This window comes from Physeter macrocephalus, chromosome 8 (assembly GCF_002837175.3).
Source record: "Physeter macrocephalus isolate SW-GA chromosome 8, ASM283717v5, whole genome shotgun sequence".
NCBI lineage: Eukaryota > Metazoa > Chordata > Mammalia > Artiodactyla > Physeteridae > Physeter > Physeter macrocephalus.
Window position 1 is genome coordinate 46,816,819 of NC_041221.1, and position 24,241 is coordinate 46,841,059.

At 40.9% G+C, this 24,241-nt stretch overlaps 1 protein-coding gene across 1 annotated transcript in view; it reads right to left on the bottom strand.

The window, feature by feature from the left end:
• Nucleotides 1-3,875: 3,875 nt before the first annotated feature.
• Nucleotides 3,876-24,241, bottom strand: part of CPLANE1 (ciliogenesis and planar polarity effector complex subunit 1) — a 144,083-nt gene continuing 123,717 nt past the window's right edge. Inside the window, exons 52-53 of the mRNA XM_024125357.3 lie at nucleotides 4,983-5,155; nucleotides 3,876-4,459 (exon numbers count right to left, since the gene is read on the bottom strand). Of these exons, the coding sequence (XP_023981125.1) occupies nucleotides 4,286-4,459; nucleotides 4,983-5,155 (347 nt within the window). The 3' untranslated portion in view covers nucleotides 3,876-4,285. The remainder of the gene's footprint in view (nucleotides 4,460-4,982; nucleotides 5,156-24,241) is intronic.

Below are 24,241 nucleotides of genomic sequence, written 5' to 3' on the forward strand. Positions count from 1 at the left end.
TGGCTCTTATAGTCTTTCCCTCTCCTCCAAGTATGGATATCACTATATTTAATAAGCATTTATAATATAAAACTATGTAAATATTGTTCGATCAGAGCTAAGTTTACTGTGAATACATTTCCTTTATTGTATATTCTTGTTTTCCTTTTAGTGAAATTGCTTTGCTTTTTCACTTACATAATTTCTTCCCCTTGGTTTCTTCTCTCTATAATTTCTTTTTTTAAAATAATTAATTATTTAATTATTGGCTGTGTTGGGTCTTCGTTGCTGTGCGCAGGCTTTCTCTAGTTGCGGCGGGCAGGAGCTACTCTTTGTTGTGGTGTGCGGGTTTCTCATCGCGGTGGCTTCTCGTTGTGGAGCACGGGCTCTAGGTGGACGGGCTTCAGTAGTTGTGGCACATGGACTCAGTAGTTGTGGCTTGCAGGTTCTAGAGCGTAGACTCAGTAGTTGTGGTGCATGGGCTTAGCTGCTCCGCGGCATGTGGGATCTTCCTGGACCAGGGATCGAACCGTGTCCCCTGAATTGGCAGGCAGATCCTTAACCACTGCACCACCAGGGAAGCCCCTCTCTATAATTTCTGTTAGTCAGATATTATTCTTCCTGGACTGATCTCCTCAGCTACGTTTTTTGCTCTTTTTTTTTTTTTGGTCTTTTGAGTCTATCTTTGAGAGTTTTTCAACTTTATCTTCTAACTCTATTAAAATTTTTATTTCAGCTATATTTTAAATTTCAAAGAACTTCTTGTTCTCTGATTGCTCCTTTCATACAGTAACTTGTTTTGTTTTATGAATGCAACATCTCATATCTATCTGTCAGATTAAAAAGTAGCATTCTCGCCATTTGGAGGCCTGAGCTGAAGCCACAGCCAATGCTTCACGTGTTCAGATTTAAGGAGGCTGATAAATCACATTCCTCACTCCTTGGAGTTCTGATTAGAATTATAAACTGAAGTCAGATACAGATAAAACTAACAGCTTTATTGTCAGTAGAGCCAGAGTAGAGAACATATTGTAGCCTGGACCGGCAGCCACAGTCCAGCTTGCTGCCATTTGCCCCAAATCTAGAGACCCATCCATCTGCTGCTGGAGTGCTCTGCAAAGCAAACATTTAATCTACTTAGCTTCCTGAAGTAGCTGCCCCTCACTCGTCAAAAGCCAGAAGTAGGGACAAAGAGACCACACATATACTTGGTGAATGCATGTATACTCGTTTTTAAAATGGGAATCAATTGATGTTGAACTCTTGCCACTCACCAGTAAGAAATATGTCTTCTTTATTAACAGAAATGTGAGAATAGGGCTTCCTCTGTCGTTGCCCGAGCCTTCCAATTTGTTAGCTTTAAAAAACCACTTGTTCTATTTCTTGCATGATCTTTTTGTCTGTTATTTTGCTCATTTAATTTTGACTCTCCCTTTCATGAAAAGGGCTTTCCCTTTGTGTCAAGTGATGCCTAACTGTCCATTCAGGTTTTTGAACAAGGTACTAGAAAGTTTATTGAAGCTCTTTATTGAAGCTCTGAAAGTTTATAGGTGGATTTCATCTGGTGAGCTCCACCCTAGAGCAGTGGTTGGCAAACTTTTTCTCTAGAGTCAGAAAATAAGTATTTTAGGCTTTGCAAGTCACATGGTCTGTGTAGCAACTATGCAACTCTGCCACTGACGAGCAAAAGCAGCATAGATATCATGTGAATGGATGGGCAGGTTGTCTTTCAGTACAAATTTATTTACAAGAACAGAAAGCAGGCCAGATTTGCTCATCTCTGCTCTAAGGTAATCAGGTGGGAAGTTGGACTCCTGCCTCTGGCATAGCTACTGGGAGCTCTCTTTGCACAAGAGATACAGAGATGAGGAGTTGCAACTGTTCTAAGACTTACACCATGATTGTCTCACTGGGTCCCTTTTTGTGCTTGTCAGCTCTTGAGTCTTAAATTCACTGTTCATCACTATCCTCTTCTGCACAAATTCTATTATGGCTTCCACACCCTCTTACACCTCCTATGACTTCTCTCCTCCGGTGATATCTCCTCTCCAGTTCTCTTCGTTTGTGTTGATTTATACATTTAAAAATTCTTTTATTATCCTTTCACTTAGGTCTTAGAAGGAATAAAAATAATTTGTCAAACGGTAAAATATTTTACCATTTTAAAATTCTTAACGCTGGTTATTTTAATTAGCTTGTTTTTACCTTTACTTTGAATATATTTTAAATACTTTTTAAATTAGTATCAGTTTTTAAAAATCCTACATATAAATTTTCCCTTCAACTAGGCAACTCCTGCCATGGAAGTTGGCCCTAGGCCCCATATATATAGATTAATTCCTAACCTACACACCAACCTTAACAAGGATTCTTTCCTCTCAGATGTTCCCCAGATTCAGTATTTGTATGAAAAAATGAAAGCATTAGTTTCCACTAGGGTCACCTTAATGACACAGTCACAGTCCAAATGCTGAACACACATGAATGGTCAGGGTATAAGCAATGCTTAAAGGAAACTGGAGTTCTGGGGGGCTACCAATGTGACTTCTGCAAAATTCCTTTCTCTCAGATTTCCTCAGTAAAGATCCAAGGTTTGATTTCTTACAGAAAAGCTAAACAGGACACAAAGCATGGTACATAATTATTTGAATTGTTGAGAAATAGAAAAGGGTATAAGCTATAATGGCATGGTACATAATTATTTGAATTGTTGAGAAATAGAAAAGGGTATAAGCTATAATGGTTTTTCGTGAATTCATCAAACACTTGAGCATATACTATAGGCTAGAAACAGTAGGAGCTGAAGTGGGAAAGAAAGGCTGAAGGTGTTTTTAAGCCAGGTCCATGGATATAATTTCTTGGCAGAAGCTTTGTGTTTGAGCTTCCTTTGCTAACGGATTCCAAACTCAGCCAGAATAAAGAACAGGACACTCAGATGTGGCTTTAGTTTAGAGATACATGATACTAAATGCTGTATAACATATTTTCTAATAAAAATGTGAGCAAAATAATATTGTTTTGAGAAATTGGGGAATCCTTTTGATAACTAACTGGAGGTATTCCCAAGCATGGTAAATGCTTGAAATCTAGATATGGAAACTGCTTCTTTTAACCCTTGTTTGTTTGGAAGGTATGCAGTCTAGACCCTTCCTTGTAAGGATGTTTCCTGTGTCAGGCACACTACAGAACTGTCATACTGCAGTTTTTTGAAGACTAAGAGAACATATTCAAGCTAGAGGCTGGAGACGGCCTAAGACCATCAGTCTTCTGCTGACATGCCCTACCCTCCTTCACTCCTTATTTTCAGGTTTGCTGTACAGATGTAAAATTGACTAAGACCAAGAAAAGACTTCCACTTGCAGCTATGACAGAGGAGTAACTGGCACGTGACTAGCCTGCATGCCTTAACCATAAAATTGGACAAAACACGTGAGGCAACTGCCTTTAGACACTGGACAGCAGCATGCAGTGCAAGACGGTGATCCCCGAGGGAAGGGAAGCTCATGAGGTAAGTCTCATAAATGCTTGGCTCTCTGCTTTAAGGGTATTATCCCGACTCCAGCATAAAGAGCTATGTCCAAGCAGACCACAGTGGTCCCACTGAGCTGACAAGGCAGAGATCAAAGTGCAGGGTAGTAGCAGTGGCCAGACTCTGCAAGGCACCCAAAGCATCCAACAACTCTTTTTCTTCCTCCAAGGCTTTTCACGATACAGGGCAGAGGACAGAAGACCTGGCCCACATGGAACATGTTTTATTTAGAAGTTCAGGATTAGTGGAAGGTGGCTGGTTCCTTTTCATTCCACAGCCAAGCCCTACACAATTTTAGGATATCTTTTAAAATGGAGTTCATTATCGAGCGTCTCTGGTGAGAGTGTGATTTTCTTCACTTCAATGAAAGAATTTTTTTTTCCTATCAGGTTTACCCAGCTAAGGTTGTTTCTTAAAACTGAGGGAGTAAAGGATGAGGCAAGAGAGAAGATTTTTATTGAAAGAAGCTTAAATATTATACAAGCTTGGCTTGAAAGGTACTGTTTATTTCATCTTTTAAAAAATTATACCTAAAGATAATAAGTCAAATGCAAAAACATATAACACATCTATAGTTAACCCCTTTCCCTTGAAGGCAAACTTACTGAGAAATGTTTATTTTTCCTCTTAAAATGTCTAATCAAGGTAATAATATGCCTGCAGGTGGTAAATTCACATTGCTTCTTTCATTGCTTCTCTCCCTTAAACCCACAAATCTTTCAGAACTACAACACTGAGTTGCCGGCCTTTGCGTGGAAGCAGAGTGACATTCAGGTCTTACAGGTCCAGGGCCCAGTGGACAGACGGGCTCTTGTCCTCCACACCGGCCACCATATCTTCGACGGCATCCCAGTCAAGCTTGCTGAGGATGCTGCCCGTGCTCTCAGACAAGCTGTCCGTGCCACCCACCCCAAAAGGAGGCGCTGGCTTTTCTTCAGTTGGTGATGAGTCCTGTCAAATTGAGAAAGACAGTAAGTTGTGGTCCTAGCCTGAGAAAAAATAAATGGAACATGAACTAAATTTCCCAAAGATTCTAGAGCTGCTCATCCACCAAACACTGAAGGAACTATGTAGGGAACCAGGGCTGTGGTTGCCCAGCACATCTGGATTGGCAATGGGCTGGAATGAACATCACCTGACACAACAAGATGCTGGCACCAGGTCTGAAGAGTGGACCGAATAGATTTTTATATCTATAGTACAATGATCTGTTCTTACATTTTTGTTGTTGTGTCTTGTTTTTTGAGTCTTTTTTTTTTTTAGGTTAAAAAGAAAATACACAGTCAAGGAAAATTCTGAATGATAAATGCTGGAGTACTAAGCCAAAAGTGTAGATGCTTTGAATCGCTACTTCAAACCGACCTAATAATCTTTCAGTATGTCTACATCCCACTAAATAAATAAATAAATAAATAAAAAACCCTAAAGAACACAAGGAACCACTAGGCAAACTGGAACCTGGAACAATGTGTACCTGTAGAAGGGAACTGTGACTCTCATAGAGAATCGCACGGATGTCTGAAGGTACCATCCAGGGGCTCACCACAGTCTCCTCTCTCTCATACTCTAAACATACCTCCTTGGTTTGAGGTGCAAGACCAGCACTTGTGTGATTTTTTGTACACCGCAGACAGGGAGCATTAGACCCTTTCAAGGGAAAAGAACAATGCATACATTAGGACTGATTCATTTATAAGTTTGTTACTTACAGTGACTTTTATCATCAAACCCGAAGCAGTCATACCTTACGTAATATTTAAATCACAAGGTCTGGATATGGTTGGCTTTAGGGTTCTAGCAATTCCTGTTCTGTCTGTGTGAGAGAAGGAAATTGAATTCTGGCCACCTCTTTTGTTTTGTTTTACTTTTCATTTTATATTGGAGTACAGCTGATTAAAAATGTTGTGTTAGTTTCAGGTGTACAGCAAAGTGATTTAGTTATACATATACATGTATCTATTCTTTTTCTTTTCCCATTTAGGTTATTACAGAATATTCAGCAGAGTTCCCTGTGCTATAGTAGGTCCTTGTTGGTTATCTATTTTAAATATAGCAAGCGTGTATACGTCAATCCCAAACTCCCAATCTATCCCTCTCCCCTGGTAACCATAAGTTCATTCTCTAAGTCCGTGAGTCTGTTTGATTTGTAAGTAAGTTCATTTGTATCATTTTTTTTAGATTCCACATATAAGCGCTATCATATGATATTTGTCTTTCTCTGTCAGATGTACTTTGCTCAGTATGATAATCTCCAGGTCCATCCATCTTGCTGCAAATGGCATTATTTCATTCTTTTTAATGGCTGAGTAATATTCCATTATATATATGTACCACATCTTCTTTATCCATTCTTCTGTTGATGGACATTTAGGTTGCTTCCATGTCTTGGCTATTGTAAACAGCACTGCAATGAACACTGTGGTACACATATCCTTTCGAACCATGGTGTTACCCAGATATATGCCCAGGAGTGGGATTGCTGGATCATATCGTAGCTCTGTTTTTAGATTTTTTAGTAACCTCCATACCATTCTCCATAGTGGCTATACGAATTTACATTCCCACCAACATTCCTTTTCTCCACACCCTCTCCAGCATTTATTGTTTGTAGACTTTTTGACAATGGCCATTTTCACTGGTGTGAGGTGATGTCTCATTGTAGTTTTGATTTGCAATTTTCTAATAATTAGCAATGTTGAGCATCTTTTCATGTGCCTCTTGGCCATCTGTATATCTTCTTTGGAGGAATGTCTATTTAGGTCTTCTGCCCACTTTTTGATTGGGTTTTTTTTTTTTATATCAATGAGCTGCATGAGCTGTTTGTAAATTTTGGAGATTAATCCCTTGTTGGTCACATTGTTTGCAAAAATTTTCTCCCATTCTGTGGGTTGTCTTTTGGTTTGGTTTATGGTTTCCTTTGCTGTGCAAGTTTTTGAGTTTAATAAGGTCCCATTGGTTTATTTTTGTTTTTATTTCCATTACTCTAGGAGACAGATCAAAAAAGATATTGCTGTGATTTACCCTCAGAGTGTTCTGCCTATGTTTTCCTCTAAGAGCTTTATAGTATCTGGTCTTAATTTAGGTCTTTAATCCATTTTGAGTTTACTTTTGTGTATGGTGTTAGGGAGTGTTCTAATTTCATTTTTTTACATGTAGCTGTCCAGTTTTCCCAGCATCATTTATTGAAGAGATTGTCTTTTCTTCACTGTATAGTCTTGCCTCCTTTGTCATAGATTAATTGACCATAGGTGTGTGGGTTTATCTCTGGATTTTCTATACTGTTCCATTGAGCTATATTTCTGTTTTTGTGCCAGTACCATACTGTTTTGATTATTGTAGCTTTGTAGTTTAGTCTGAAGTCAGCGAGCCTGATTCCTCCAACTCTGTTTTGCTTTCTCAAGATTGCTTTGGCTATTTGGGGTCATTTTTGTGTTTCCATACAAATTGTAAAATTTTCTGTTCTAGTTCTGTGAAAAATGCCATTGGTAATTTGATAGGGATTGCATTGAATCTGTAGATTGTCTTGGGTAGTACAGTCATTTTGACAATATTGATTCTTCCAATCCAAGAACATGGTATATCTTTCCATCTATTTGCATCACCTTTGCTTTCCTTTCATCAGCATCTTATATAGTTTTCATATCACAGATCTTTTTGCCTCCACAGGTAGGTTTATTCCTAGGTATTTTATTCTTTTTGATGCGATGGTAAATGGGATTGTTTCCTTGATTTCTCTTTCTGATTTTTCACTGCTAGTGTATAGGAATGCCAGAGATTTCTGTGCATTAATTTTGTATCCTGCAACTTTACCAAATTCATTGATGAGCTCTAGTAGTTTCCTGGTAGCATCTTTAGGATTTTGTATGTATAGTATCATGTCATCTGCGAACAAACAGTGACAGTTTTATTTCTTCTTTTCCAATTTGCATTCCTTTTCTTTTTCTTCTCTGATTGCTAGAACTTCCAAAACTGTGTTGAATAAAAGTGGTGAGCGTGGACATCCTTGTCTTGTTCCTGATCTTAGAGGGAATGTTTTCAGCTTTTCACCATTTTGTGTGATGTTAGCTGTGGGTTTGTCATATATGGCCTTTATTATGTTGAGGTATGTTCCCTCAATGCCCACTTTCTGGAGAGTTTTTATCATAAATGGGTGTTGAATTTTGTCAAAAGCTTTTTCTGCATCTATTGAGATGATCATATAGTTTTTATTCTTCAATTTGTTGATATGGTGTAGCACACTGATTTGCAGATACTGAAAAATCCTCGCATCTTTCGAATAAATCCCACTTGACCATGGTGTACGATCCTTTTAATGTACTGTTGGATTTGAGGTTTTTCGTTTGTTTTTTTGTTTTATTTGGCTGCATTGGGTCTTAGTTGCGGCAGGCGGAATCGTCACTGCGGCATGCAGGATCTTTCTTTGTGGTGTGCGGGCTCTTCGTTGTGGTGTGCAGGCTTCTCTCTAGTTGTGGTGCATGGGCTCCAGAGAGTGTTGGCTCAGTAGCTGTGGTGCACGGGCTCACTAGTTGCAGCGTATGGGCCCGGAACGTGCAGGCTCAGAAGCTGCAGGGCGCGGGCTGTCTAGTTGTGGCGTGCAGGCTCTAGAGTGCAAGGACTCGGTAGTGGTGGCACAGGGCTCTCTAGCGGCATGTGGGCTCTAGAGCATACGGGCTCAGTAGTCGCCATGTGTGGGCTTACTTGCCCTGTGGCATGTGGGATCTTAGTTCCCTGACCAGAGATTGAACCTGCGTCCCCTGCACTGGAAGGCGGGTTCTTAATCACTGGATCACCAGGGAAGTCCCTGGATTTCGTTTGCTAGTATTCTGTTCAGGATTTTTGCGTCTGTATTCATCAGTGATATTAGCCTGTAATTTTCGTTCTGTGTGTGAGTGGTATCTTTGGCTAGTTTGGGTATCAGGGTGACACTGGCCTCATAGAATCAGTTTGGGAATATTCCTTCATCTGCAATTTTTTGCAGTAGTTTCAGAAGGATAGGTGTTAACTCTTCTCTGATTGTTTGATAGAATTCACCTGTGAAGCCATTTTGTCCTGGACTTTTGTGTGTTGGAAGTTTTTAAATTGCTCTTTCAATTTCGGTGCCTGTATTTGGTCTGTTCATATTTCCATTTCTTCCTGGTTCAGTTTTGGGAGATTGTACCTTTCTAAGAATTTGTCCATTTTTTCCAGGTTGTGCATTTTATTGGCATAGAATTGCTTGTAGTAGTCCCTCTGTATTTCTGTGGTGTCTGCTGTCACTTCTTTTTCATTTCTAATTTTATTGATTTGAGCCCTCTCTCTTTTTTTCTTGATGAGTCTGGATAAAGGTTTATCAATTTTGTTTATCTTCTCAAAGAACAAGCTTTTGGTTTCATTGATCTTTGCTATTGTTTTCTTTGTTTCTATTCATTTCTGCTCTGATTTTTATGATTTCTTTCCTTCTACTAACTTTGGGTTTTGTTTGTTCTTCTTTCTCTAGTTGCTTTAGGTGTAAGGTTAGGTTGTTTACTTGACATTTTTCTTGTTCCTGAGGTAAGACTGTATTGCTATAAACTTCCCTCTCAGAACTGTGTCCCATAGGTTTTGGATCATTGTGCTTTCACTGTCATTTGTCTCCAGGTATTTTTTGATTTCCTCTTTGATTTCTTCAGTGATCCATGTTGTTTACTATTATATTGTGTAGCTTCCACATGTTTGTGTTTTTTACAGTTTTTTCCTTGTAGTTGATTCTAATCTTATAGCGTTGGGGTCAGAAAAGATGGTTGACATGATTTCAGTTTTCTTAAATTTACCAAGGCTCGCTTTGTGGCCCAGCATGGGACCAATCCTAGAGACTGTTCCATGTGCACTTGAGAAGAATGTGTATTCTGCTGCTTTTGGATGGAATGCTCTATAAATATCATCAATTACGTCCATCTGGTCTAATGTGTCATTTAAGGCCTCTGTTTCCCTATTAATTTTAGGTCTAGATCATCTGTCCATTGATGAAAGTGGGGTGTTAAAAGTCCCACAATTTTATTATTGTGTTACTGTTGATTACTCTTTTTATGGCTGTTAGCATTTGCCTTATATACTGAGGTGCTTCTATGTTGGGTGCATATATTTATAAGATCGTTATATCTTCTTCCTGGATTGATCCCTTGATCATTATGTAGTGTCCTTCTTTGTCTCTTGAAACAGTCTTTATTTTAAAGCCAATTTTGTCTTATATGAGTATTGCTACTCCAGCTTTCTTTTGATTTCCATTTGCCTGTAATACCTTTTTCCATCCCCTCACTTTCAGTCTGTATGTGTCCCTAGATCTGGTGCAGCTCTTGTAAACAGCACATGTATAGGTCTTGTTTTTGTATCTGTTCAGCCAGTCTATATCTTTTGGTTGGAACATTTAATCCATTTATGTTTAAGGTAATTATTGATAGGTATGTTCTTGTTGCCATTTTATTAATTGTTTTTGATTTGTTTTTGTAGGTCTTTTTTCTTCACTTACTCTTTTGTTATCTTCTCTTTTGATTTGATGGACTACCTTTCATGTTGTGTTTGGATTCCTTTTTTCTTTTTTGTATATCTATTGTAGATTTTTGGTTTGTGATTACCAAGAGGTTTTGATACAGCAGTCTACATAAACAGGACAGTTTTAACTTGCGGGTCATTAAATTTCAAATTCATTTCCAATATCCTCCATTTGTACTCTCCTCACGATTGCTGCTTTTGATATCATACTTGTGTGTGGATGACTTCCTACCTTTACTGTATGTTTGCCTTTACTGGTGAGCATTTCTATTCATAATTTTCTTGTTTCTATTTGTGGCCTTTTCTTTTCCACCTAGAGAACTTCCTTTAGCATTTGTTGCAAAGCTGGTCTGATAGCACTGAATTCTCTTAGCTTTTGCTTGTCTGTAAAGCTTTTGATTTCTCCATCGAATCTGAGTGAGAGCCTTGCTGGGTACAGTGTTCTTGGTTGAAGGTTCTTCCCTTTCATAACTTTAAATATATTGTGCAACCCCCTTCTGGCCTGCATACTTTCTGCTGAGGAATCAGCTGACAACCTTTTGGGAATTCCCTTGTATATTATTTGTTGCTTTTCCCTTGTTGCTTTTAATATTTTTCCTTTGTCTTTTTTGTCAATTTGATTACTATGTGTCTTAGCATGTTCCTCCTTGGGTTTATCCTGCCTGGGATTCTATGGGCTTCCTTGGACTTGAATGACTGTTTCCTTTCCCATGTTAGGAAAGTTTTCAGCTATTATCTCTTCAAATATTTTCTCAGGTCCTTTCTCTCCCTCTCCTCCTTCTGGGACCCCTATAATGTGAATGTTGGTGCATTTAATGTTGTCCCAAAGGTCTCTTAGGCTCTCATCATTTCTTTACGTTCTTTTCTTTTTTATTTATTCTATTCTGCAGCAGTGATTTCCACCATTCTGTCTTCCAGCTCACTTGTCCATTCTTCTGTCTCAGTTATTCTGCTACTGATTCCTTCCAGTGTATTTTTCATATCAGTTATTGTACTGTTCTTCTCTGTCTGTTTGTTCTTTAGTTATTCTAGGTCTTTGTTAAACATTTCTTATAACTTCTCGATCTGTGCCTCCATTCTTTTTCCAAGAACTTGGATAATCTTTTCTATCATTACTCTGAATTCCTTCTCATGTAGACTGCCTGCCTCCACTTCACTTAGTTGTTCTTCTGGGGTTTTATTTTGTTCCTTCATCAGGGACATATTCCTCTGCTGTCTCATTTTGTCTAACTTCCTGCGATGTGGTTTCCATTCTGCAGGCTGCAGGGTGGTAGTTCTTGCTTCTGCTATCTGCCCCCTGGTGGGTGATGCTAAGAGGCTTGTGCAGGCTTCCGGGTGGGAGGGACTGGCTCCTGACCACTGATGGGTGGAGCTGGGTCCTGTCCCTCAGGTGGGCAGGGCCGTGTCACGGGGTGTGTTTCGTGGGTAGCCATGTGTTCAGGAAGACTTTAAGCAGCCTGTCTGCTAATGGGTGGGGTGGGGCTGTGTCCATTCTTGTTTGGCCTAAGGCGTCCCAGCACTGGAGCCTACAGGTTGTTGGGTGGGGCATGGTCTTGGTGACAAAATGGCAGCCTCCAGGAGTGTTCACACCAAACAGTACTCCCCAGAACCACCACTGTGTCTTGTCACCGCACTGAGCCACAGCTGCCCCACCACCACCTCTGCAGGAGACACTCCAATACGAGCAGGTAGGTCTGGCCCAGGCTCTTATGAGGTCACTGCTTTTTTCCCTGGGTCCTGGTGCGCACAAGACCTTGTATGTACCCTCCAATAGAGGAGTTTCTGTTTCTCCCAGTCTTGTAGAATTCCTGCGATCAAACCCCAAAGCCAGATTCTCTGGGGGCTCCTACTCCAGTTGCCAGACCCCTAGGCTGGGGAGCCTGACGTGGGGCTCAGAACTTTCACTGCTGTGGCAGAGCTTCTGTGGTATAATTATTTTCCATTTTGTGGGTCACCCAAATTTTGTGGGATTTGATTTTATCGCAATTGTGCCCCTCCTACTGTCTCACTGTGGCTTCTTTGGATGTAGGATATCCTTTATGGTAGGCTCCAGTGGGTTTTTTTTTTTTTTTTTTTTTTTTTGTCTATGGTCGTTCAGCAGTTGTTATTCTGATGCTTTCCTAAGAGGTGAGCTCACTTTCTTCTCTGTCATCTTGACTCCATCTCCTCTGGCCACCTCTTTTGATTTTAAAAGTAATGGTAACTGAGATTGGTTCGAGATGGCGGAGTAGAAGGATGTGTGCTTATTCCCTCTTGCAAGAGCACAGGAATCACAACTAACTGCTGAACAATCATCGACAGGAAGACACTGGAACTCACCAAAAAAGATACCCCATATCCAAAGGCAAAGGAGAAGGCGCAATGAGATGGTAGGAGAGGTGCAATCACAAAATCAAATCCCATAACCACTGCGTGGGCAACTCACAAACTGGAGAACAATTATACCAGAGAAGTCCACCCAGTGGAGTGAAGGTTCTGAGCCCCATGTCAGTCTTTCCAACCTGGGGGTCTGGCAACAGGAGGAGGAATTCCCAGAGAATCGACTTTGAAGTCTAGCGGGATTTGATTCCAGGACTTCAACAGGACTGGGGGAAACAGAGACTGCAATCCTGGAGGGCACAGACTAGTGTGCGCACTAGGACCCAAGGGGAAGGAGCAGTGACCCCCTAGGAGACTGAATCAGACCTACCTGCTAGTGTTGGAGGGTCTCCTGCAGAGGCGGGGGACAGCTGTGGCTCACCGTGGGGACAAGGACACTGGCAGCAGAAGTTCTTGGAAGTACTCCTTGGCATGAGCCCTCCTGGAGTCCGCCATTAGCCCCATTAAAGAGCCTGTAGCCTCCAGTGCTGGGTCACCTCAGGCCAAGCAACAGGGAGGGAACTCAGCCCCACCCATCAGCAGACAAGCATATTAAAGTCTTACTGATCTCTGCCCAACAGAACAACACCCAGCTCTACCCACCACAACTCACCAAAAAAGATACCCCATATCCAAAGGCAAAGGAGAAGGCGCAATGAGATGGTAGGAGAGGTGCAATCACAAAATCAAATCCCATAACCACTGCGTGGGCAACTCACAAACTGGAGAACAATTATACCAGAGAAGTCCACCCAGTGGAGTGAAGGTTCTGAGCCCCATGTCAGTCTTTCCAACCTGGGGGTCTGGCAACAGGAGGAGGAATTCCCAGAGAATCGACTTTGAAGTCTAGCGGGATTTGATTCCAGGACTTCAACAGGACTGGGGGAAACAGAGACTGCAATCCTGGAGGGCACAGACTAGTGTGCGCACTAGGACCCAAGGGGAAGGAGCAGTGACCCCCTAGGAGACTGAATCAGACCTACCTGCTAGTGTTGGAGGGTCTCCTGCAGAGGCGGGGGACAGCTGTGGCTCACCGTGGGGACAAGGACACTGGCAGCAGAAGTTCTTGGAAGTACTCCTTGGCATGAGCCCTCCTGGAGTCCGCCATTAGCCCCATTAAAGAGCCTGTAGCCTCCAGTGCTGGGTCACCTCAGGCCAAGCAACAGGGAGGGAACTCAGCCCCACCCATCAGCAGACAAGCATATTAAAGTCTTACTGATCTCTGCCCAACAGAACAACACCCAGCTCTACCCACCACCAGTCCCTCCCATCAGGAAGCTTCCACAAGCCTCTTAGACAGCCTCATCCACCAGAGGGCGGCGAGCAGAAGCAAAAAGAACTACAACCCCGCAGCCTGTGGAATGCAAACCACATTCACAGAAAGTTAGACAAAATGAAAAGGCAGAGGACTATGTACCAGATGAAGGAACAAGATAAAACACCACCAGGAAAAGGACCAAATGAAATGGAGATAGGCCACCTTTCAGAAAAAGAATTCAGAATAATGATAGTGAAGATTATCCAGGACCTCAGAAAAAGAATGGAGGCAAAGATCGAGAAGATACAAGAAATGTTTAACAAAGACCTAGAAAAATTAAAGAACAAACACCTAGAAGAACTAAAGAACAAACAAACAGAGGTGAACAATACAATAAGGGAAATGAAAATACACTAGAAGGAATCAGTAGCAGAATAACTGACGCAGAAGAATGGATAAGTGACCTGGAAGACAGAATGGTGGAATTCACTGTGGTGGAACAGAAAAAAGAATGAAAAGAGATAAAGACAGCCTAAGAGACCTCTGGGACAACATTAAACTCACCAACATTCACATTATAGGGGTCCCAGAAGGAGAAGAGGAGAGAAAGGACCAGAGAAAATATTTGAAGAGATTATAGTCAAAAAGTTCCCTAACATGGGAAAGGAACCCAGAACAATTAAGAAAATGGTATTAGGAACAAACATAACGATAATTACCTTAAAGGTGAATGGATTAAATGCTCCAACCAGAAGAGACAGGCTCACTGAATGGATACAAAAACAAGACCCATATATATGCTGTCTACAAGAGACCCACTTCAGACATAGGGACACATACAGACTGAAAGTGAGGGGATGGAAAAAGATATTCCATGCAAATGGAAATCAAAAGAAAGCTGGAGTAGCAATACTCATATCAGATAAAATTGGTAATGATAAGCTGGTGAAGAAAGAGATAGAGGGAGACAGAGAGAGAGAGAGAGAGAGGGAATGAGTTCACTTAAAATGAGTTCACAAACCAAGATTCCAAAACACAGAAAGAAGCTAATGTCAAAGAGACGGACAACAAAATTAACTATACATACATTCCAAACAAAAATAATTAGAATTTTGATAGCATGTTTAGGATTATCAAAGAGAAATGAAGAGATAATATCCACAAATACAACAAGAAGTTATGAAAAATGTAGAAGTTAAATAAGAAAAGATAGGGAGATTGGTTCAAGATGGCAGAGTAGAAGGACGTGTGCTCACTCCCTCTTGCGAGAGCTAACTGTTGAACTAACATCACAACTGACTGTTGAACAATCATCGACAGGAAGACACTGGAACTCACCAAAAAAGTTACCCCACATCCAAAGAAAAAGGAGAAGCCATAACGAGATGGTAAGAGGGGCGCAATCACAGGAAAATCAAATCCCATAACCGCTGGATGGATGACTCACAAACTGGAGAACAATTATACCAGAGAAGTCCACCCAGTGGAGTGAAGGTTCTGAGCCCCATGTCAGTCTTTCCAACCTGGGGGTCTGGCAACAGGAGGAGGAATTCCCAGAGAATCGACTTTGAAGTCTAGCGGGATTTGATTCCAGGACTTCAACAGGACTGGGGGAAACAGAGACTGCAATCCTGGAGGGCACAGACTAGTGTGCGCACTAGGACCCAAGGGGAAGGAGCAGTGACCCCCTAGGAGACTGAATCAGACCTACCTGCTAGTGTTGGAGGGTCTCCTGCAGAGGCGGGGGACAGCTGTGGCTCACCGTGGGGACAAGGACACTGGCAGCAGAAGTTCTTGGAAGTACTCCTTGGCATGAGCCCTCCTGGAGTCCGCCATTAGCCCCATTAAAGAGCCTGTAGCCTCCAGTGCTGGGTCACCTCAGGCCAAGCAACAGGGAGGGAACTCAGCCCCACCCATCAGCAGACAAGCATATTAAAGTCTTACTGATCTCTGCCCAACAGAACAACACCCAGCTCTACCCACCACCAGTCCCTCCCATCAGGAAGCTTCCACAAGCCTCTTAGACAGCCTCATCCACCAGAGGGCGGCGAGCAGAAGCAAAAAGAACTACAACCCCGCAGCCTGTGGAATGCAAACCACATTCACAGAAAGTTAGACAAAATGAAAAGGCAGAGGACTATGTACCAGATGAAGGAACAAGATAAAACACCACCAGGAAAAGGACCAAATGAAATGGAGATAGGCCACCTTTCAGAAAAAGAATTCAGAATAATGATAGTGAAGATTATCCAGGACCTCAGAAAAAGAATGGAGGCAAAGATCGAGAAGATACAAGAAATGTTTAACAAAGACCTAGAAAAATTAAAGAACAAACACCTAGAAGAACTAAAGAACAAACAAACAGAGGTGAACAATACAATAAGGGAAATGAAAATACACTAGAAGGAATCAGTAGCAGAATAACTGACGCAGAAGAATGGATAAGTGACCTGGAAGACAGAATGGTGGAATTCACTGTGGTGGAACAGAAAAAAGAATGAAAAGAGATAAAGACAGCCTAAGAGACCTCTGGGACAACATTAAACTCACCAACATTCACATTATAGGGGTCCCAGAAGGAGAAGAGGAGAGAAAGGACCAGAGAAAATATTTGAAGAGATTATAGTCAAAAAGTTCCCTAACATGGGAAAGGAAATATCCACTCAAGTCCAGGAACTGCAGAGAGTCCCAGGCAGGATAAACCCAAGGAGAAACATGCCAAGACACACAGTAATCAATTTGACAATAATTAGAGACAAAGAAAAATTATTAAAAGCAACAAGGGAAAAATGACAAATACATACAAGGGTACTCCCATAAGGTTAACAGCTGATTTCTCAGCAGAAACTCTACAAGCCAGAAGGGAGTGGTACAAGAGACAAGGAAGGACACTACGTAATGATCAACGGATCAATCCAGCAAGAAGATATACAATTATAAATATATGTGCACCCAACAAAGGAGCACCTCAATACATAAGGCAAATGCTAACAGCTATAAATGAGGAAATTGACAGTAACAGTAATAGTGGGGGACTTTAACACCTCACTTACACCAATGGACAGATCATCCAGATAGGAAATTAATAAGGAAACACAAGCTTTAAATGCCACAACAGACCAGATTTAATTGATACTTACAGGACATTCCATCCGAAAACAGCAGATTACACTTTCGGGGACTTTAACACCTCACTTACACCAATGGACAGATCATCCGGATAGGAAATTAATAAGGAAACACAAGCTTTAAATGCCACAACAGACCAGATTTAATTGATACTTACAGGACATTCCATCCGAAAACAGCAGATTACACTTTCGTTTTTTTATTTTTTATAAATTTATTTATTTTTTATTTTTGGCTGTGTTGGGTCTTTGTTGCTGCACGCAGGCTTTGTCTAGTTGCAGAGAGTGGGGGCTACTCCTCGTTGAGGTGCACGGGGTTCTCACTGCAGTGGCTTCTCTCTGTTGCAGAGCATGGCCTCTAGGCACATGGGCTTCAATAGGTGTGAAACATGGGCTTCAGCCGTTGAGGCTTGTGGGCTATAGAGCACAGGCTCAGTAGTTGTGGCGCACGGGCTTAGTTGCTCTGCGGCATGTGGGATCTTCCTGGACCAGGGATCAAACTGTGTCCCCTGCATTGGCAGGCAGATTTTTAACCACTGTGCCACCAGGGAAGTCCCTACGCTTTCTTCTCAAGTGCACATGGAACATTCTACAGTATCGACCACATCTTGGGTCACAAATCAAGCCTTGGTAAATTTAAGAAAATTGAAATCATATCAAGCACCTTTTCTGACCACAATGCTATGAGATTAGAAATAAATTACAGGGGAAAAACGTAAAAAAAACCAACACATGGAGGCTAAACAATACGTTACTAAATAACCAAGAGATCAGTTAAGAAATCAAAGAGGAAATCAAAAAATACCTAGAGACAAATGACAACGAAAACACGATGATCCAAAACATATGGGATGCAGGAAAAGCAAAGTTCTAAGAAGGAAGTTTATAGCAATACAATCCTACCTCAAGAAACAAGAAAAATCTCGAGTAAACAATCTAACCTTACACCTAAAGGAACCAGAAAAAGAAAAACAAACAAAACCCAAAGTTAGTGGAAGGAAAGAAATCATAAAGATCAGGAGCAGAAATAAATGAAATAGAAACAAAGAAAACAGTAGCAAAGATCAATAAAACTAAAAGCTGGTTCTCTGAGAAGATAAAAAAAATTGATAAACCTTTAGTCAGACTCACCAAGGAAAAGAGGGAAAGGACTCAAATCAATAAAATTAGAAATGAAAAAGGAGAAAATGGGGAGAGGCCCGCATACCGCAAAAAAAAAAACCATAAAAAACAAAAAAAGTCCAGGACCAAATGGCTTCACAGGTGAATTCTATCAAACATTTAGACAAGAGCTAACACCCATCTTTCTCAAACTCTTCCAAAAAATTGCAGAGGAAGGAACATTCCCAAACTCATTCTATGAGGCTACCATCACCCTGATGCCAAAACCAGACAAACAAATCACAAAGAAAGAAAATTACTGACCAATATCATTGCAGAATATAGATGCACAAATCCTCAACAAAGTATTAGCAAACAGAATCCAACAACACATTAACAGGATCATACACCATAATCAGGTGGGATTTATCCTAGGGATGCAAGGGTTCCTCAAATCAATCAATGTGATACACAATATTAACAAATTAAAGAATAAAAAGCCTATGATCATCTCAATAGATGCAGAAAAAGATTCTGACAAAATCCAACACCCTTTTATGATAAAAACTCTCCAGAAAGTGGGCACAGAAGGAACCTACCTCAACATAATAAAGGCCATATATGACAAACCCACAGCAAATATCATTCTCAATGGTGAAAAACTGAAAGCATTTCCTCTAAGATCAGGAAGAAGAAAAGGATGTCCACTCTCGCCACTCTTATTCAACAGTTTTGGAAGTCCTGGCCACGGCAATCAGAGAAGAAAAAGAAATAAAGGGAACACAAATTGGAAAAGAAGAAGTAAAACTGTCACTGTTTGCAGACGACATGATACTATACATAGATAATCCTAAAGATGCCACCAGAAAACTACTAGAGCTAATCAATGAATTTGGTAAAGTTGCAGGGTACAAAATTAATGCACAGAAATCTCTGGCATTCCTATACACTAAAAATGAAAGATCAAAAGAGAAATCAAGGAAACAATCCCATTCACCATTGCAACAAAAAGAATAAAATACCTAGGAATAAACCTATCTAAGGAGGTCAAAGACCTGTACTCAGAAAACTATAAGACACTGATGAAAGAAATCAAAGATGACACAAACAGATGGAGAGATATACCATGTTCTTGGATTGGAAGAACTGATGTTGTGAAAATGACTATACTACCTAAAGCAATCTACAGATTCAATGCAATCCCTATCAAATTACCAATGACATTTTTTACAGAACTAGAACAAAAAGTCTTAAAATTCGTATGGAGACACAAAAGACCCTGAATAGCCAAAGCAATCTTGAGGGAAGAAAACGCAGCTGGAAGAATGAGACTCCTTGACTTCAGACTCTACTACAAAACTACAGTAATCAAGACAGTATGGTACTGGCACAAAAACAGAAATATAGATCAATGAAACAGGATAGAAAGCCCAGAGATAAACCCATGCACCTATGGTCAACTAATCTATGATGAAGGAGGCAAGGGTATATATACAGTGGAGAAAAAAACAGTCTCTTCAATAAGTGGTGCTGGGAAAACTGGGCAGCTACATGTAAAAGAATGAAATTAGAACACTCTCTAACACCATACATAAAAATAAATTCAAAATGGATTAAAGACCTAAATATAAGACCGGACACTATAAAGCTCTCAGAGGAAAACACAGGAAGAACACTCTTTGACATAAATCACAGCAAGATCTTTTTTGACCCACATCCTGGAGTAATGGAAATAAAAACAAAAATAAACAAATGGGACCTAATGAAACTTAAAAGCTTTTGTATAGCAAAGGAAACTACAAACAAGACGAAAAGACAAACCTCAGAATGGAAGGGAACCCTCTTGCACAGTTGGTGGGAATGTAAATTGATGCAGTCACTATGGAGAACAGTATGGAGGTTCATTAAAAAACTAAGTATAGAATTACTATATGACCCAGCAATCCCACTACTGGGCACATACCATGAGAAAACCGTAATTCAAAAAGACACATGCACCCCAATGTTCACTGCAGCGCTATACAATAGCCAGGTCATGGAAGCAACCTAAATGCCCATCGTCAGATGAATAGATAAAGAAGATGTGGTACATATATACAATGGAATGTTACTCAGCCATAAAAAGGAATGAAATTCGGTCATTTGTAGAGACGTGGATGGACCGAGAGACTGTCATACAGAGGGAAGTAAGTCAGAAAGAGAAAAACAAATATCATATATTAACACATATATGTGGTATCTTGAAAAATGGTACAGATGAACTGGTTTGCAAGGCAGAAACAGAGACAGATGTAGACAACAAACGTATGGACACCAAGGGGAGAAAGCAGGGGTGGGGTGGTGTGATGAATTGGGAGATTGGGATTGACATATATACACTAATATGTATAAAATAGATAACTAATAAGAAAGAAACAAAAACAAAACCAAATAAATTAAAAAAGCAACAGTAACTTCTAGGACAAGAGAGTCCAGGGAGGAGAGGCCACAGAAGAAAAAAAAGGAACTCTGGAGAAGTTCCAAGTTAAAAGCTGGATGAACTCAGAGAGCTGGGCCTTCCTTGCCTCTCTCTTAGGGAGAGTCTTGTGGAAGCTTCACAGGACTGATCTTCTCGGCATCACCACTCGTGCTTCACAGCTACAATCTGCCTTTGGGCACAGGCATCAAGGTAAGTGCAGTAGCCACACATTATGGCCCCCTTCCTCCTTACTGAATATCAGTATTTGCTGAAAAGAAACATTCATCCCAGCTCGCGCCCACAGGCAGCTTAGCGCATCAGCCCATCGACAGTGCTTCCCTACATGAGGCCTGGAGGAGCTGGCCCCACCTAACACAATTCATGTTCCAAAGCCAGTATTACAGCACATTCTACCCCTACCAGGTGACCTGAAGAAACACCCAAATGGGTGTACATGTCGGGTATACGATGGGAAGTAAACTCAGGTCCCAACAAGCAGGCCTGTGGCTCCTTGAAGAGGGGAAGAAGAGGTAACAGAGTTCTAAGGTTTGGGCCACCTGGTCTTTCATCTCTCTACCAACCTCATGTGCTAAGGATACCTCCAAGAAATAAGCACCACCACCCCCGCCCCCAAATAACAGCAGTACACATTTTGGCATTTACTATGGGCTATGCATGCTACCTACATTCAGTCCGTTGAATTATCAGAGAGCCCCAGGACCTGGTCATTGGTCTTCTTACACATCTACATCCTCTCTCGCTGACCTCATCTAGTTCCATGGCTGGAAATACCTACATGCTGACAACTCTCAAACCTGTATCTCTAGCTTCATAGTGCAAACGGCCTTCTTGACACCTTGACTTGGATGTGCAATAAACATCCCAATCTTAACACGTCCAAAATCAAACTGTTAATTTCTGCCCTATTCCGGGAAATGCTCTATGTTCCAAATCGAATGACTTCCCCCCATTTTTATTATTATAACCCTAGTCCAAGGAATATCTCTGTGCTTGTCTGCTGCCTTCTGTTCTTTTTCTCCCACATGTTCTAAAATGTAAATTATATTATCTCCCTGCTTATTTAATTCCCTCCAATGGAGTCCCACTGGATGCAGAGTAAAATCCAATCCAGGCAATCTATCAAGATTGCCTCTGTAGCAGAGCTTTGAACTTGCTCTTCTCTCCGCCTGGAACTGTTCTTCCTTATTGTTACATGACAACCCCCTTTTCAACATTCAGCATCTTCACTCCAATGACACCTTCTCAAAGAGACCTTCAAGGTCTCCCATATCTTATTTTTGTGCTACCGTCTGTGTTGTTCCTGATTAACAGCGCCTGTTAAATAGCAGGAGCTCAGCAGACTGCTGCAGAATAAATACTCTTCATGAAAGTCCTGTGGGGAAAGAGTTACTATCCCCATTTTGCAAATGAGGAAGGTGAGGCTTAGGGAGATTCTGTAATTTGCCCAAGATGACAGAGATGATCTATGCCCAAAACCTGAGCTAATATGTTAACTTTGTTCTTTTGGGTGAGGGAAGGATAGTACTTAGAGGGCTCTTTTGGATAATCTTCACATCTGTAAGTGAGAAACAGGTCTATGTATCTGGATCCCCAAGGCAGCAGCTTTCCAATAGCTTGCTTCTTGGATTACAGGGAGAAGGGTGGCAGTACAAGAGGGCTTAGGGATTCTTCTTTTGATTAGCCCCAAGGGTCTGAAACAGAAATAAGGTTAACATCATTCTGTAGCACCTGTGGTCACCACTTTAGAATCCAATGTGAGGACTGTGCTCTAGTTGAAAAAGGGCTGACTTTTAAAAAAATTAATTTATTTATTTATTTATTTTTTTTTGTAGTACGCGGGCCTCTCACTGCCGTGGCCTCTCCCATCGCGGAGCACAGGCTCCAGACGCCCAGGCTCAGCGGCCACGGCTCACGGGCCCAGCCGCTCCGTGGCACGCGGGACCCTCCCGGACCGGGGCACAAACCCGCGTCTCCTGCATCGGCAGGCGGACTCCCAACGACTGCGCCACCAGGGAAGCCCAAAAGGGCTGACTTTTTTTCCTGCTATTTAAAGACACCACTGAGTATTTTGGGGTGTGACTGAAAGTTTCTATTAAAATAATTATTTCAGTAAATATTACTAAGGAACAATTTTTGAAAAACTGTGAAAGAAAAAATATCTATGAATGCACAATCGGAATGCACATGTGAATACACTGTGTTAAAAAAAAAACAGCTGGTAAAACAGAAAAGGTTGAGACTGAGGATAAAAAGAAGAGAAACCAACAGGTAGTTAAGCAGTATTGTAACTACAAGGGTAGGGTGTCCCTCCAGAGTAGATGGAAACAACGGAGGCGGGGTGCTGAAGTTGTTCCTTCAAATCTTCCAGGTATGATAAGAGATTAGCAAAGATTGTGACCATTAAACTAATCCCACCCCTATGTGCGCTACAATTAATTTGGTATCTAATCTTTGCTACTCTTGTTTAGTCAAATGAACATAATTACTGCCATCTAGAAAGAATGACAGATCATCACCAATCGGCTGATACTAAGGTTAATAAGCCTACATTTTAGGGTAAACTTTTACCTATGGGGTATCTACAAACCTTGAGAGGCTATCACTGGCTTTCTCTCACCTTGCTTTACACAGGGATGGCTTTGTAATTTCCTTCGCTTCAGATCAAAGTGCATTTCTCTAGATTTATTTGGGATATCCAATTTTGAGATAAAAATACAATATGAAAAAAATTCTGTGAAACGGAGCATGTGCAAACCTTCTCCAGGTGGGGTGTTCCTACCCCAACATGGCCAGGGAAAGCTTTCTAAGGTCAAAGGTAAGTGATATATCAAGAAGAAACCCCACAGTGGAAACTAGTGGGCAAGTGCACCAGCTTCCCCTAAAGTAGCATCTTTCTCTGTAGGAGAGTGAATGCCGCCTCTCAGTTTCTTTATTGCCAAACAACTCTATAGAGCCTTGCCTGAGGAGTCTGAAACTGAACAGTAAGCCTGAATCCATTAGCTCCACCTCCCCTAGAAGAAAACCCTGCTCCTCCTCTTGCCCAACCTGTGTCAATTATTAGGCCACAATCTAGACAAACACCCAAGCTAGAAACCTGGAGTCAAACTCTCAGAGGCTGGACACTGGACAATGAAAAAAATACTTCTCTTTGCCTTTATAAGGAAGGGCAAGGCCTCATGCTAGGTCACAACTCACTTCAAGAACACAAAACCCTGAGTCTCTGGAGGCTTCATAATACAATCCAAAGGTACATATAATTTCAGCTATTTTCAGGGTTAACATTGTATTTTGGGGCATTTTATCTGTTAAAATAAACATTGCTCCATATTTGCTTTGAAAAGAATAAAAAGCTATGGGGTATTCTAAATTAGAAAACATCTTAACAAAAGATTAAAATGAGAGACTTTGAAAGAAAAAAACTAGCCTGGGATTAGAAAATTAAAAGCACAGGAAATGATGCTTCTAGGACTCAAATTAATCCCAGTAACTGGAGGCTTGGGTTTTAATGCATACAATGGGGGAAGTATGGAAAGGACCAAGTAGAATTTCTAGAAGGTATAGCCATTGACATTAAAACTTGATAAATGAGTTAAATAGCAGATTAGACACAGCTGAAGAGAGATATGATGTAAACAAAGAAGAATCTGCAAAGAAAGGAGACAGCAGTGGAGAGAGGAATAATAACAGGAACAGATTAATTCACATCTCTCATCATTTTTATGGTATATATGAATTAGTGTTTTCATCATTATTCCCATCAAATTTAGTTCTTTAATCCCACAGATACCTCACTGGATTAAACGAGATCATGCACATAAGATGTTAATACAATGCTTGGCATCAAGTAAGTTCTCTATAACTGCTATAGCTGTTCTTTCTATTGTTCTAAGGGGATTTGAGCA